We start from the raw sequence: 15746 nt of genomic DNA on the forward strand, positions 1-15746 counted from the left end.
TGTAACACATTTGCTGATGTTGATGGTTTGGCTCTACAAAGGCAAATAGGAAACAGTATTTCTAAGGCCACCATCCAAGAAAGAGTGAGCCGAGAACCTGGTTTCTGTTATAGTGTGCCCTCTGGCATACATCTAGCATCTTAATTTGTAAAGATAAGAAAGGCAACACCAAGCAGAGAATTATAGGGGGAGGGAGGGAAAACTGAAAGGGAAGAAATCAGAGAGGGAGACAAACCACAAGAGACTATTAAATCCAGGAAGCAAACTGAGGATTGCTGGAGGGGTGATGGGGTAACTGGGGAATGGGCATCAAGGAGGGCACGTGATGTGACGAGCACTGGGTGTTCTACGTAACTGATGAATAACTGAACTCTATATCTGAAATGAATGGTGTCCTATAGGTTGGCTAATGGAATTAAAAAAAAAAGAAAGGCAAGAAGTTGGATCTCTGGCTCTCTGGACCTCCTAATCTTATACTATTTAGAGAACTTCACCAATTCATTGTAAGGGAATAGCAGATAGGTCATGGTGGACCCTTCAGTTGATGTCTTGGATGGTTGGGAAATGATCTCTAAAGACATTCTTTATAAATGTTATCAAGCTTCTGTCCCGCACTCTCCCTGCACTGAAATCCAAAGATGGCTTCCTAGTTCTTGTCTGTAAGAACACTGAGGGGGGTGGAAGACGTGGAGGCTGCTGGGTAATGAGGAAGCATACCTGATGGTGACCGAGGAGCACTGGGCCAGCCTCCTGCCCGCACTCTTCAGGCCAGTGTAGATCTGCCCCATCTCCATGGCTCCCTCTAGGCCCACCACTTCAAGGAGCTGGTCACTGAGGTCTGCAGAGTGAAACAAACAGAAGTAGTGCATATACATCTCTCTGTTCCTCAGGCTGGTTTTTGTCAGAAACCCAGATCTGTCAAAAATACCCTTTCATCTCCCACCAAACAGCATTTCAAACTCATTCTGAATAGGGAATTTCCCCAAAGGTCAGTAAATGTACTTTTCATGAACAGAAACCTAGTTCTAGTGAAAAAAGATTTTGATTCAGAACATTAATATGCATCCAATGAATAGGTTGGCAATTCTAGAAGCCTCTTTAAATGGAGAGTAACAAATGATGAGCCAGCTATTTCCGAAATGATTTTCAAACTCCCCCCTCCCCCCCAGTGCAGCTAAAGACACATAGGAAGGAATGGTGACAAAAGTCCTTCTCCAAGCTGGTTCAAGTTTCTTTTCTCTGAATGTCGGAATAACATCATGGTCCTAATGATGATGACTGATGGTTAACCAACCTCAAATTTGGCCTGCAGGAAGCCAGTGGTGAGCCAACCTCCTTGGACATCCTTGGGGAAATCAGTGACCTCTTTCAGGACACCAGGTGCCTCATCTGAGCCAAGGAAAAGAGTATTTCACCTACACCAGATTATTCTGGGTCCACAGTAGAAAAAGTGGGACAGAAAATATGAGTCTAAGTCTCAGAGTCACATAGGATCGATGGCCTCCCACAATGGCAGTTACTTCTGATTCAGCACTTGGAAGATGTCTTTTGTTCAGAGTTCCTGAGGCTTGGGCTGTCCCTACCTGATTTCTTGTGAAAGCAATGGCAGGATCAAGATTTGATGTTGGGAACAAGACACTTTTACAACACAACTTTTGTAGTGAAAACAGAAACAAAACAAAAAGGCAGATTCTTTAAAAGCTTCCATTCTTTTGCCTACTAAAGCAAAGGTACTTTTCTCACGGATTGTACCTAGTCACTAACATCCTACTAATATCCCCAAACTAGAAAGTTAATGTTTTTATTTATTTAATAGATGGGTTTTGTCTAAGGTGCCTCCTGGTATAGTATAATGGTGTTTGTTAAGATTGTCAAGGAGATATTTGGGTTTGTCTTTGCTTTTTGGTTTAGAAGACTGTTGTTTAAAAACATTTTCTTGATGGATGCATTTCTAATGAAGAGTTATGCAGACCACGGAACTGACCACATATGTGTCAACACTGCTCCAGTCCAGCCTACTGATGATCACTGATGGACAGCAGCTGCCAACAGATACACAAACTGCGCTCCTTCATCTTCCTGTGACAGGCACAGAAGCTTTCCCCTCTATTTCAATGCACACTCCCATTCTCCTTCTCTGGTTCTCCTTCTTCTTCTTCTTTTTCATATCTGTGAAAAATACTGTCTCCTAAACTCTCCATCTCATTTGGGCTTGGAACAAGAAGCCATGAAAGAGCAGTGTTTGTTTAGGAGAATGCTCCAGGCTCTCTTAAGGAGTTTGGATCCAATAAACAACAAATATCTAAACCTCTAGTCATTTAATTAGTTCCCTTCTTACCAAAGAGCATTAAATAACCATTGGATAGTCTTAGCTTACTGTGTCATTTTAACGGTGTCTGTGAAATCAGCATGGGTTATGAATGAGAGAGGGAAGAGAAAGGGAGGAGGGAGGAGAGAAATAGAGGAGTGTGTCTAGGGGTGAGGAGGGTGGGGGAGTTATACTGGGGTAGGAGAAAAAAAGCAGCAGTACTTTTCAGAGGTTCCCCTAATGGCAGAAAGACAGATGTCTTGTAAAGTGTTGCTCTTTGCACCCGCCTTGGGTATCTGACAGTGCTGTTATAGTTCAGTGTTTTCCCTCCTTGAAACATTTCCTGGTAACAAAATGTTCTAAGAAGCAGGGGACTTAATAGACTCAAGTGTTTCAGCTTTTACAATGTCTTGGTCTTTTAACAAATTTTCCTGTTGAATGGCTTTAAGTTGTTATCACTTCCCACACATTACCTTGCAGCTATCACTTCCCACACATTACCTTGCTTCCTGGCTCTAGAAGAGAAGTAATGAAGGCTGATCTCATCCGCATGGTGGGTGGGTGGGGGGCAGAGGCTCACACACATGTGGGACTGAGGAGATAAATGCAGGGTAAGGGGCTAGGATATACCGGTATACTTTCTGCCAGTCTTGCTTTTGAATGTGTACTCTGAATCTTCCCTGGCATAAAGAGGCTAGGGTGACTCCTGTCTACTACTGAAGGAAGACTTGATTGTTCTTCTACTTCTCCACCATTGCCTAGCTGATCTTTCTTTCAATTTCTTGCAATGCCTACCCTGAGGTTCTGAGACAAAGAGATCTATTTAACGTTGTTTACCAAACTTATGGGACCACGAGTCTCTTCTTTTGTGTGATACCTATAAATAGTCCATGGGAGTTTTCTTTGATATACACTTTGGGATATTTGGGCATCATTTAATTCCCTTTACTTCCTTTAGAACAGAGATACTTATGTATAAATTAAATTTGGAGTTAAAATGAAACAGAATAGAGTGCAAGTCAACATCCAAGCACACAGAACAATTAATGTTTGAAGCTCAGAATCCAGAATCAGGTCATCTGTTATACCACGTCTGTTTTACCTGGTACCAGTGATTCAGAGTGTGGTTTTGGCAATTCACATCATCTCCTTATTGTCTGTCTTTACACTTTTCAACTCATTAGTATTTAAGCTGGAATGTCCATGCACCTTAGTAAAACAGGAATTCATTCATTCATAAGTTACTGAGTGGCAACTGAGTGTCATTTAAAAACTGGGAATACAAAATGTTCTACTCTTGAAGGACTCTTGACCAAGAGGGAGAAAATGTATTACGTGTAGAAAATGCCGTAACTGAACTATAGGGACGGGGGGCCCGAGTAACTGATTCTGACCGGGCTACGTATGGGAGGACGGTGTCACAGACATTTAAGGAAAGTCCTGAAGGATGCATGCCAGGTAATTTGCTGGCTTAAGAAGGAGAAGGAGCAAAGATGTTCCAGGGACAGAGATGATCATATGTAGGGTTGGATGGTCACAGAAGACAGAAAGAAATTAATTTAGCAATAAATCCACGTGGCAATTTCATTGAAAAATATAAAAAAATATTTCTACCTAAGGAGAATTATTGTCCAGAAATTATTATTATTATTATTATTTTCTGACACAACTATAAGAAGAGGGTCACTGAGCTGGGCACGAGTTTGTCGCAACCACTAGAGCTATAGGCCTTTCAGCTCTGCTCTTGGTAACAAAGCCTTGTGTTTGTGTGCAGGGAACACTTAGTATACCCTCCCTGAGGAGGAAAAAATGATGAAGAATGGGAAAGTGGAAAAAGGAGAATGTGGAAGCAAACCAGGAACAGCAAGGACGGCAATAGCAGCTCCAATCTGGCCACTTGACTCAGCCTCCAGTATGTGATTTCATAAATGCAAATCTGCTCATGTCATCCTTATACCAAAAACCCTTCAGTGGCACCAATCATAACACCAAGTGCTGGCAAGAGAAGATGAAATGTGCATTCTTTCACACCTATGATGAAAGTGTAAATTGGCAAAAACTTTTTAGAAAGAAATTTGACAATGGGTCTCTACAATTTTCATACTGTTGATTCATTAATTTCTTTTTTGGTACCAATCACAAGAAATCATTGACAGGATCTAAGCGCACACAAATATGAACACTGTTGTGTCATTTATGATAGTGACATCCCCTCCTTCCTCACTTCCGTCTGTATGAGAATAAAGTATATGGTATCCATGACGATAGACTTTTGTGCTGCCATTAAGATATTTACAAAATTTCAAAAACATTAAATATGTATATAACATTAAGTGTGAAGGTAAGATATACACTTATTTATACACACCATGCCCTCAGCTAAGTAAAAATATGTACAGGAGAAAAGGACAAATTCCCTTAAAATCTTAACAGTGGTGAGTTCTGGATAATTAGATTCAAGATCATTGTTATTTTCTACTTGATGCTTTTCTACATTTTTCGTATTTTCTGTAAGTATGTATTAATGTTATAAGTTAAAAGTCCTTTAAAAAAAACCTATCAACTGACTGCTCTTCATACTTGTAAACATGATGTAAACTCCCTGGCTTGATGCCCAAGGCCTGTACCCATCTGGCAAGAGGCTGCCTCTGCAGTTTTGTTTCCTGACACTGTAGGGCTAGGTATCTGCTCCAGACATGCACAACAGCATGAAGTTCTCCAAGTTATCCCTCCTTTGTGCCTCTATGTATGCTGTACCGCTGCTTGAAATGCCCACTTCCACTTTTACTTTTTCATTAAGACTCAGCTCAAGCGCCATCAACTTCGAGAAGCCTCCCTACACTTGCATGCCTGCAGTTTGGTTTAGATCCTCAAACTTTTCCAGGTAGATGTGGTCAAAGAAAGAACAAGAGGGTTGATGTACTATTGGTGGGTGGGCAAGAGATGGCTGTAATACTGTAGCACAGGGTATAGTTTGAATAGGGAAGGAGATGAAGGACTGGAGGAAAGGGAGAAGGGGGAGTTCTAGAAGGTGTTGTGAGCCCGTGGGAGAAGGAGGGCTGGAAAGAGGTGCAGTGAGCAGTGCTAGTACATGCCGAGTCCCTCCTATGACCCCAGTGCTGGGCAGCTGAAGAAGAGGGTGGTGATGGGCGTTAGCATCAAGGCGAAGTGAGGCTAGGTCAATGGCTGCCATACTTTGCTGCATGTTAGTGTTACCTGGACAGTTCTTACAAATAACAATGCCCAGACTGCATCTATACCAGTTAAATCAGAATGTGTGGGACTGGGAGCTAGGTTTCAGTGTTTTTAAAGATCCCCAGGGGATTCCAAAAGGCAGCACAGTTTGGGAACCGCTGAGCTGGGTTGTTGGGTGGATCATCCCCATAGGCTAGTGGTTCTCAGAGTGTGGTCTTGTAGCAGCAGCATCAGCGTCACCCCGGAACTTGTTAGAGACACAAATCCTCAGGCCCCACCCCAGACCTACTGAATCAGAAACTCCAGGGCTTAGGCCCAGCGGTCTGTGTTCTAACAAGCCCTCTGGAAGATTCTGAGGCATGCTCCAGATTGAGAACCCGAGCCTTAGGCAATAAAACTGCCCAAAATATATGCAGGAGTTAGAGTGAAAAGGATTATAAACAAGTTTCTTCCTGACTACTTTGATCTAGAGCTTTTTCACTTGAAAATTAGGAGTTAGGAATAACAATGCTGACCTCAAGTGTGGTTATGAGATTGAAATGGCAGAGCTGAATGCTAAAGTGTCTGGCACAGGGTGGGCACTAAAAATCTATTAGTTTCACTTTCCTTTTCTCCCAGATTCAGTCTGACAACTCCCAATTGTCTGTTTGGCTACCTTCCTAGAGTTGTGTACAAGTGTCCTCAAACCCCAGTATTCAGGCTAAAATTTTTAAAACATCTTCAGTGGTCCTCATAGTTTCACACCTAAACGCAGAGGCCACAAATTCAGGGGAGCTTTACATTAAATGGACATCCCACTCAGTCTGTTTTTCCTTCCTCTTATCTCTTCCCTCCCTCTGCCCCTCTTTCTACTTCTTTGATCTCAACGGTCCCATTTTGCTTTTATTTTCTTAGTCCTGCCCATGGTCGGCAGGAGAGATTGGAGCTAACAGGTAAAGCTGGCAGAGCATTCATAGTGAAGGGGCATGTCTGATCTGTCCACTCCCTCCTTCAGACCCTTCAGAGGCTCTGGAAGCCCAAGGGACAGTGCCTTGCCTCCTCAGCCAGTTGTGCAAGGTCATCTGCTAGCTGGCCCTGTTCCCTGCACTGGTGTCCCTCTGCTTGGAGAACTCCTGTTTACTCTCCCGGGATACCCCAGGCACGGTGTTTCTTCCTCCTCCTTTGCTTAGACAGTGGATCATAGCAAAAGACAACTGTTTCTGAACATATCACTCTCCCAACTCCAGTGAGAGTTGAAAGTGGGGATGCTTTCCTGTTTTGTTTACCTTTGTAACCCTAGCAACTAGCCTAGCCCTGGGCATATAGAAGGCTCCTAATAAATGCTGGTTGAATAAAATGAATAAGATACATGCTTTAGCGCCAAAGACCTTAATAGGTTTGACCTGAAAGAGGAAAATGATAGTGAATAATAATAATAATAACAACTACTTGCCTAGATTGAATTGGGTAGTAGACTTTCCACGGATTAACTTATTTAATCAACGTATAACAGGTAATGATGACCCAGTTTGGTTTTTGCTTCTCCCTCTTTTTTTTTAATATTTTATTTATTTATTTGAGAGAGAGAGTATGAGCGGGGTGGAGAGGCAGAGAGAGAGGGAGAAGCAGACTCTCCGCTGAGCAGGGAGCCCGATGTGGGGCTCCATCCCAGGACGCTGGGATCATGACCTGAGCCGAAGGAAGACGCTTAACCGACTGAGCCCCCCAGGCGCCCATTGCCTCTCTTAATGCATAATTTTTATGATCATCCCTATCTTGGCTTCTGGTTCACACTAATGAAAATTCAGTCATTTAAGATGCAAGGGAAGCTCAGGATATAGAGTGGCATGATTTGAGCTCCTTGCTTGCCATACCATAGGGAAGCACAGGAGATCCGTAGCCTAACAGGATGCCTTGCTACCCTCAACCCCACTCCTACCCATTTCCCCTTTAGTCAGTCACACTCCGGATTTAGGTCTGAGAACTGCAATGGGCCAGCCTAGGGAACCAAGCAACCCCCAATGGGGGTGCAGAAACCCTAAGTGATGGCACCCAGAGAGTTTCTGAACCATCCCACCATATTGCCCCACACCCTAGGGTGCCTATGGGCACTGTCCCTTTACCTGGGTTCTAGTAACATGAGTGAACTGAGATACTGGGCATCATTGCTTTGGGTTGGAGTACTATCAGCCCAGTGGGTAATACTAGTTAGCTAATGCTCATCTGAAGCTCTTCCTGGCAGAGCTATGTGTCTGACTAATTAGAAATGCAAGAAGGAATTTGTCTCTACTTAATAAATGGCCTCTGGTAGACAAATAAGGAGTCACAGGGTTCACGGCAATTGCTGAGAAACTCTGTAGAAGGTCTGGAGTTTGGGGCTAACAGCTTCAGTTTAATCTCTGTGTCCATATAGGGCAGGCTATTTGTCTTTTCTGAGTCTGTTAGTTTGCTAAGCCTGCCATAACAAAATCCCATGAGGCTGGGTGGCTTAAAACAACACAAGTTTATTTTCTCACAGTTGTGTTGGCTGGACAGCTAAGATCAAGGTGTTGGCAGGGTCGGTTTCCCTTGAGGCCTCTCTTCTTGGTCTGCAGATGGCCACCCCCTGGCTGCCTCTTCACATGACCTTTCCTCTGAGCATGTGCATCCCTGGCATTTCTCTCTGTGCGTCCAAATCTCCTCTTCTTCTAAGGACATCAGTGAGATTAGATTAGGGCCCACCCTCACTGCCTCATTTCATCTTGATCACTTCTTTAAAGGCCCAGTCTCTGAATACAGTCACATTCTGAGGTAGAGGATTAGGGCTTCAACATATGAATTTTGGGGGTGACAAAGTTCCCCCCAGGTCCCTGCCCCATAATAGGCACAATAATAAAACCTACTTGATGAGTTATTTTGAGGACAAAAGAGTTAAAGAATGTGAAGGTATTCTATCAACAGCAATTAGAAATGTTCCTTATCCCTCTGCTAGGGAGAAGCTGACCTGCACTGGAGGGGGACCGAGCAGTGGGACCTTCTTACCATCCTCAGAAGGAAAGGATGCAAGCGGAGCTCTGCCTTGTGGTGGGGCCAGGTTCTGTCCCCACAGTCTAGACAGGTGAATGGTAGCTGGCAGGCCTCTCTCAGACTTGGACTGCCAAGCCTGTGGCAGGTGTCACTTTGGACTCCTTTCCTGCCTCCAAATTTCCATGGAGACGGGCCTTGTGCCCTTGGCCGCTCAGGCACCCAGAGCCACACAAAGCCAGACACTGATCAGACCGCTTCAGCTTCCCACTGGGTCTGGTTGGCACAGATGAAAGCCTGCTCCAGGCTAAAGAGCTTCACAGCCAACTCAGAAGCCTGGCAGCCCGAAAAGAGCCTGGGCACGGGGAGATGGAGAACCCCACAAGACTGTTGCTCGATTTTCTGGAAGGGAGAGCCTCTGGGGTTTCCTTGGGCACAAAAGGGTGAGTAAGGAAGGAAGGCTGTAACTGACAATCAGGATTTTCACTGGCACGTTCCCACCTGGCCTCTCAAAGCACCAGGCCCTCAGGTATCCCAACCACATCTACCCTGAAGAATAATCTAGGACCAATGGTCTTCCTAGAGATCCAAGCTCAGACACAGGATAGAGGCAGAGGGACCTTTGCTGGCAAACTGAGCAGGCAGGAGGGCACATTCCTTGGCATTCTGCAAACCCAATGTGAAGAATGTGCCCCTGAGACAAGCTGTGGGGCACAGAGCATGGGCTCTGGACAGGCTTACATCAATTACTACTGCTTGGCACCCACTAGTATTACTACCTTGGGAGAAGTCACTTCGCTTCCCCGAGTCTTTCTTTCTTTCTTTCCTTTTTCCCCTTCCTTCCTTCCCTTCCTCCCTTCCCTCCCCTTCTTTCTTTTTCTTCCTTTCTTCCTTTCTCCCTTTCTTTCCTTTTCTTTCTTTCTTTCTTTCTTTCTTTCTTTTTCTTTCTTTCTTTCTTTCTTTCTCTTTCTTTCTCTTTCTTTCTTTTTCTTTCTTTTCTTTCTTTTCTTTCTTTTTCTTTCTTTCTTTCTTCCTTTCTTTCTTTCTTTCTTTCTTTCTTTCTTTCTTTCTTTCTTTCTTTCTTTCTTTCTTTCTTTCTTTCTTTCTTTCTCTCTCTCTCTCTCTCTCTCTCTCTCTCTCTCTCTCTCTCTCTCTCTCTTTCTTTCTTTTCTTTCTTCTCTCTCTTTCTCTCTCTCTTTCTTTCTTTCTAGTGGGTTGCATGCCCAGCATGGAGCCCAACACAGGGCTTGAATTCACAACCTGAGCAGAGATTGAGTCAGATGCCCAACCAACTGAGCCACACATGTGCCCCCCCAAGTCTGTCTTTTATCTGGCAAATGGAGATATAATAACTCACTGGCAGGGTCGCAGTGAGGTTTAGAAGTGAAGCAATCAGGAGCCCTGCACAGAAAGTCCTCGAGAAACGGTGGCAGTAATTGCAATTTTATGTTTCCTTAGAAAGGGGTGTCTTCAGAATATCCTGTCTTTGCTACATGGTAAGTGGGTGGCCCTCTGCAGATGGTCATTAATATGACCCAGAGAAGGCAGTGCAGGAGGGAAAAAAAAGAGGGAGAGGAGGAGATGGGAGATGGGGGAGGGGTGGCTAGGAGAAGGTAAGGGAAGAATGAAGTGCTGAGAAGAAAAGCAGACATCCCATGATGGCCAGGGATACTGTGACCTTGAGCTTTTGGGATGACTGCCCCTCCTGGCAAATGAAGCACCCCTATTTCTACTTTTACTCTAAAACAGGGAGGGGGCTCAGCATTTTATTTGGAAATGAGTTCCTTTAGTTCCTTTCCTTTCCCTGCATTCCTGTGTGTGTGTGTGAAAGAGAGAGAGAGAGAGAGAGAAAGAGAGGAGAGAGAGATACAATCCCATCGTGATCCACTGTTCCTGGGCTGAGCAAGGAGAGAGTCGAGGAGGATCTGGAGATATTTCAGGCATAGTATTGACAACCCTGGTCTAGCTAGGCACCTCCTTTGAGGGAAATTTCCTTTGTGCCCTGCTGTTGTCATACTTGCAGGTTTCTTCTACTCCCAGGGGTCTGTAAAACCCCATAAAAGTAGATACTGTGTGGTCTTTGCCTCTGGATGATAATCCAGATGGCAACAGGAGAGATAGCCCAGAGCCTCCACTTTTTGAAGAGGAGAGGTTGTAGGGTTGGAGCAAAAGGGAATGTGTTGATCTAGCAGGCAGGAGCTGGGATTTTTGTCTCTGCTCTGGCTGTCTAGTTGGGTGACCTTGGGCAAGTCACTTTCTTCCTCAGGGCCTCCATTCTCCCTGACTTGGGGTGGGGGCGATCTAGCCTTCAAGTCTTTTTGAGCTGTTCCCGCAGAAGTAGAGGCCGCATTTCCTGACTGTTTGGATCAAGAGCAGATTGGCCGCAACGCCTACCATTCCTTACACCGTGCAGAAGACAGAACATTCTGTGCAACGCTACACGAAGGCAAGAGAAAAAGCAAATGCGGGTTCACAATGGCCATTGTTGTTGGCTCCTGAAAGCCTGCTGTGTGGTGGGGTGGGGAGGAAAGAGTGGGGCCTCCATTCTGTGTGGCTTCCTGGGTGGGGCAGGGCTCTGACGAAAGCTCTGTCTTTTGTGGAAGGGGGCTTCTAGTCCCCTCTGTGCCCAAGGGTCAGGTGATTGAGAAGGGGAGATGCAGTGTGCTGGGGAAGTTGTGTGGTGGGGAATTTTTCAGGAAGAAGTAATCTCCTGGAAGATCTGAAGTGAGGGTCTGACATCATCATGCCTCCAAGAAAACCAAGAGTGAGAATGGCTTAGAAGGCCTGGGAGGCAGTGGAGGTATGGGGAATCTCGACCGAGTGATCCCAACGAAGACATGAAGAGAATGACCAGTACTGAGCACAGACTCTGGGCCAGGCCTAGAGCTTTACAAAGGTTATTGCTTTTAACCCTCATGGCAACTCTTATTAGATAGAAACTATTATCTCAACATAGAAAAAAAAAAAAAACTCTTGAGGCTCAGAGGGCTTGAGGATTTTGCCTAGTATCACAAAGCATGCGGTATAGCTGGAATTCAAACCGAGGCTTATCTGACTCCAAAAATAAGCTCAGAATAAAGAATTCAAGGCAGAGACAAAATACCTAGGAGTGATATGGTGTCTGATGGCCAGGAAGTGAGCGTGGAGGGGCTGAGCCTCTTCTCGGCTCCTCTCAGGGAAGACTTCTTGGCTGCACAATCTTATTAAATGGAATGCTGAATTTCTCAGCTTGAATGTGAAATGCTATTGTTGGTATTTTGTTGGTGTATTATCTGGCTTTATTTTGCTCACAGAGCTTGAGAAGCTTCAGTTCCAGGTACAATGTATATAATAAAATAAACCAATTAGTGGTGAGATTTTCCAGTTCAACTCAAACCTGATTCCCAGGCATGACACATATAATAAGGTACATTGCAGACATCTACACCCACCAAGCTAATCACAGCTCAGAAAGATGTGCACACCACCCACCTGCCCCAGAAAGGCAAAAGTAGAGACTTGTGATCAGGAGGGACTGTTTCTGGTTGTTGGGTCAGGAATGGCCAGAGATGGGGAGGTGGGGGAGGGTATTGTGGTGTCTATCGAAAGAACACCATGTTTGCAATACTAGGACTTGGCCCTAGTCCCAGATCCACCAATTAGTGTGTGGCCTTGGACAGGTCAATTAACCTCCCTGAGTCCCCTTTTTCTAATTATAAAGTGTTTCTCAAGGGTGCTGTAGGGGATTAAAATGAGATGATGAGTATAAAATATTTCTAGCATCTAGTGCTAAATTCAAGTAGATGCTTAACCAGTATTGGACGAAGTGGCCTGAAAATGGGAAGTGGTGGGTGCTGGCAGCACACTGGAGGTGGAAAAGACCCAGGTTCTGGTGTAAGGCCGCCGCTCTGCGAACATGGGGAGCGGTTTGGTGCGGAGGCAGACAGGAGGGCGGAGCGCGTGAGTAGAAGCTGGGATTCTGTTGGGCGGTTTGTGGGGAGGGCAAAACCACCCACAGGGCAGGGTCCCCTTTCTCAGTCCCCCACTTCCTCCTGGCTTTTGTTCTCTATTGGCCTCTATTGGCCTCTGAACTGGTCTCCTGCTGCCCGCCCCTTTCCCTGTCCTCTAACCCAAACTGCACACTCCTCTCCCATCTTACTGCTCTGGGCTTAAATACCTTCACCTCTTCCTCTCTTCCTATTATTCGAGGATCATGGGCAACTTCCATGGCACATGACTCAAAGATCTCTTATCTTTCCAGCCTTTCTTTTTCCTACCTCTGCAGGCTAGTGTTCTAGCCCATGGTCCCCTTCTCTCACTCACTGTCTTTTCAAATCCTTGGCAGCTTCACGTGTCAGCATATACACGTTCTGTATCTGGCTCATTCATTCATTCATCCATTCATTCTGACATCAAATAGTTCCCGATCTTCTGGGTGCAGGGCACAGTATTGGCACTCCAGGATCAAGTTCCTAAGGAAAGCCCTCCCTGTCTTGCCCCCTGCAGTCTTAATGATACTCTGTTTCTGCCACTCCATGGGGCTCGCCCATCATACGAGTGCTAACAGGATTGTTCTCCATGTATTTTCTGGAGGTAGACTGTGAGTTCCTGGAGGTCTGGACACCTCACACTCTTGCTTGCATCCTCCACAGCACCTGGAGCCCTACAGGTACTTGAAGGCAAGTTTGAATCCAGGCCTTGTCCCTTACTGTCTGTGTTCTTGGGCCACGTAACCCTATTAACCTGTGTCCTCAGCCATAAAGTAGATTAAATACAGAAGGTTTCTGACTTACAATTTTATGGTGATGCAAAAGCAATATACTTCACGTTTTGAAACCATACTTTACATTTTGAATTTTGATCTTTTCCCAGGCCAGTGATTGGTGGTACCATACTGTCTCGTGCTGCTGGGCAGGGGAGCAAACAGCAGCTCCCAGTCAGTCACGTAATCACGGGGTAGGTGATGGCTATGCAGACAGGTATTCTGGTTTTCAGTTTCAGCACAGGATTCATTATATTAAATGAGATATTTAACACTTTATTTTAAAATAGGCTTTGTGTTAGATAATTTTCCCCAACTGTAGGGTAACGTAAGTGTTCTGAGCACATTTAAGGTAGGCTATGCTAAGCTACGATGTTTGGTAGGTTCAGTGTAGTAAATACACTTTCACCTTACAGTATTTTCAGCAGACAATGGGGTTACTAGTGTGTAACCCCATTGTAAGTCAAGGAATATTTGTACTTAAATATGCAACAGGCTTGGCCCATAAGTAAGCACTCGGTAAAAAGGAGCCCAAAACATATTAATTGATTAAGAACATGAAACACTTCTTACTCAAATTAGGAACAGATGAAGAACACTAATGTTCAGGCCATGTGGAGCGGAATGGTCAGTCTGGAGTTTTGCTGTGGGTTGAGTCTTAGCAGACACCTGGTATCAAATGGCTAAAAAGCTGCTACAGAGAAACAGGGACTGGTGTGTGGGCCAAGGTGGGGCAAGCAAAAGCAGAAAAATCTAAGGTGTCTAGACCTGCCAAAGAGCTACTCTAGAAATTTCTTCTCCATGTGAAAAATAAAGGGTTCATTGGCTCTGTGGTTGTATTTTGAGCAGCAAACTTCTTAAGGCAGGAATTAAGTTGAAGTTTAACTTGAACCTGGGTGAGCAAGTTTCCCCCCTGCCAATGCTGAGCAGCCTCCAGAGGTGAAACTCTACCTTGCCAGCCCCTCCCAGGTCTTGGCTGGGGATGAGGTGGGGAAGAGGAGGAGACACAGCTGGAGTCAGAGCTCTGTTGATTCAGAAGTCAGCTGAGGAAGGACGAGGGACTGCTTTTCTTGACTTTCCGGTGAATTTAGTTGGGTCAGGGCCAGCCAGAAATGAGGAGGGTGGGGCCAGTACTCTGGTGTGTGCAGAAACAATTTGATGTTGGGCTCTGGTCCCATATCCACCAGTGTGTGTGACCATGGGCAGGTCCACAAATCTCCCGGGGGGGTCTCATTTTTCTAATCTACAAAGTTTCTTCTTGGCATTCTTGGCGGGGGAGCAGCTGGGCTCACCAGTGCCCTGCTTTTCAAACTCCAACACACATGATCACCCGGGGGTCTCGTGGAAATGCAGATTCGGCTTCATCAGTCTGCCCTAGGACCCGAGGATCTGCCTTGCTAACACTGTCAGGTGATGCCCTTGCTCCTGGTTGTGGACCACATGAGGTTCTGGAGCAGAAACGGGCAAACCACAGCTCATGGGCCAAATCCAGCCTGCTGCTTGTTTGTGTCAACAAAGTTGTGTTGCAACACAGCCGTGAGCATTCATTTGTGTATTGTCTATGGCTGCTTTCACACTAAGTGGATGGAATGAGGTAGCTGCATCAGAGATGGTACGGTACGGCCCACGAAGCCTTATTATCTTAATAGTTACTATGTGACCCTTTACAGGAAAAGCCTGCGAATGCCTGAGAACTGGCCCGTGTGAGCTAAAAGACCTGCACTTCAGTCCAGGTTGGGCCAAGGACAAGCCACTTCACCTTGCTCTCACCTTCCTTATCTGGAGGACACAATGATCTCTGAATTTCTAAGGAACTTGTGATTCTGGGACTTCAGTGCTGCATAGGAAACATCATAGTCTCTATAGAAACAGACTTCTGAGAAGCAGGTGGTGTGGCCTTGATTTGGAAGCTGCAAAAAGCCTACCTGGCTGAACCTGCAGATTGAGCAGGCAGCTCTGACAGGTGCCCTGAGAGCCACACCTAATGTAGGGTCAGCTGGGAACAGACAGGGGCTGGGAGAGGGAAGAGTGGACGTCCTGGCCTCCGGTAGGGCTTGATGCTGGCACAGAGGCCCTGGGACGTTATGCCCCAGCACCACACCCCCAAATTCCACTTTGCTGTGAGATCCACTCAAACACAACTTCCTAACTCACCATGCCAGGTACCCCTGACTCTGGGTGCTTTTGGTCAACCAATATTAATAAGCCCTTTCGAGGTCTCAGGGACTGTGCTGGGCACAAGAATATAGAAAGAACTATGACATCTGGAGCTGAGGAGCTCATAGTCGGGTGGGGGAACACCAGGGAAGGAAATAATTGTAGAAGAGTTCCACAAGCCAGCTGTGAAAGGAAATGCATGACTCTGGGTCTCTAGCGTGGGCCACAGGTGATGCCATTAACAAGGCAAGGAGCACAGGCAGGGGGCGGTGGGCTTTAGGAGAGGGGGAGGGTGTGTAAAGAAGATAATGCTTCACTGGGGGCATGTTGATTCCAATGTGGGCACACGAAGGACTGAAAGAC

General features: G+C 45.6%; 1 protein-coding gene across 6 annotated transcripts in view; it reads right to left on the reverse strand.

Moving 5' to 3' along the window:
• The window catches only part of DGKG (diacylglycerol kinase gamma), a 211202-nt gene that overhangs the window by 25125 nt on the left and 170331 nt on the right, over positions 1 to 15746 (reverse strand). For all 6 annotated transcript variants that reach the window (XM_027586646.2, XM_027586645.2, XM_027586641.2 and 3 more), the window contains one exon: positions 718 to 838. In XM_027586646.2, coding sequence (XP_027442447.1) covers positions 718 to 838 — 121 coding nt within the window. The remainder of the gene's footprint in view (positions 1 to 717; positions 839 to 15746) is intronic.

This window comes from Zalophus californianus, chromosome 1 (genome assembly GCF_009762305.2).
Source record: "Zalophus californianus isolate mZalCal1 chromosome 1, mZalCal1.pri.v2, whole genome shotgun sequence".
Classification (NCBI taxonomy): domain Eukaryota; kingdom Metazoa; phylum Chordata; class Mammalia; order Carnivora; family Otariidae; genus Zalophus; species Zalophus californianus.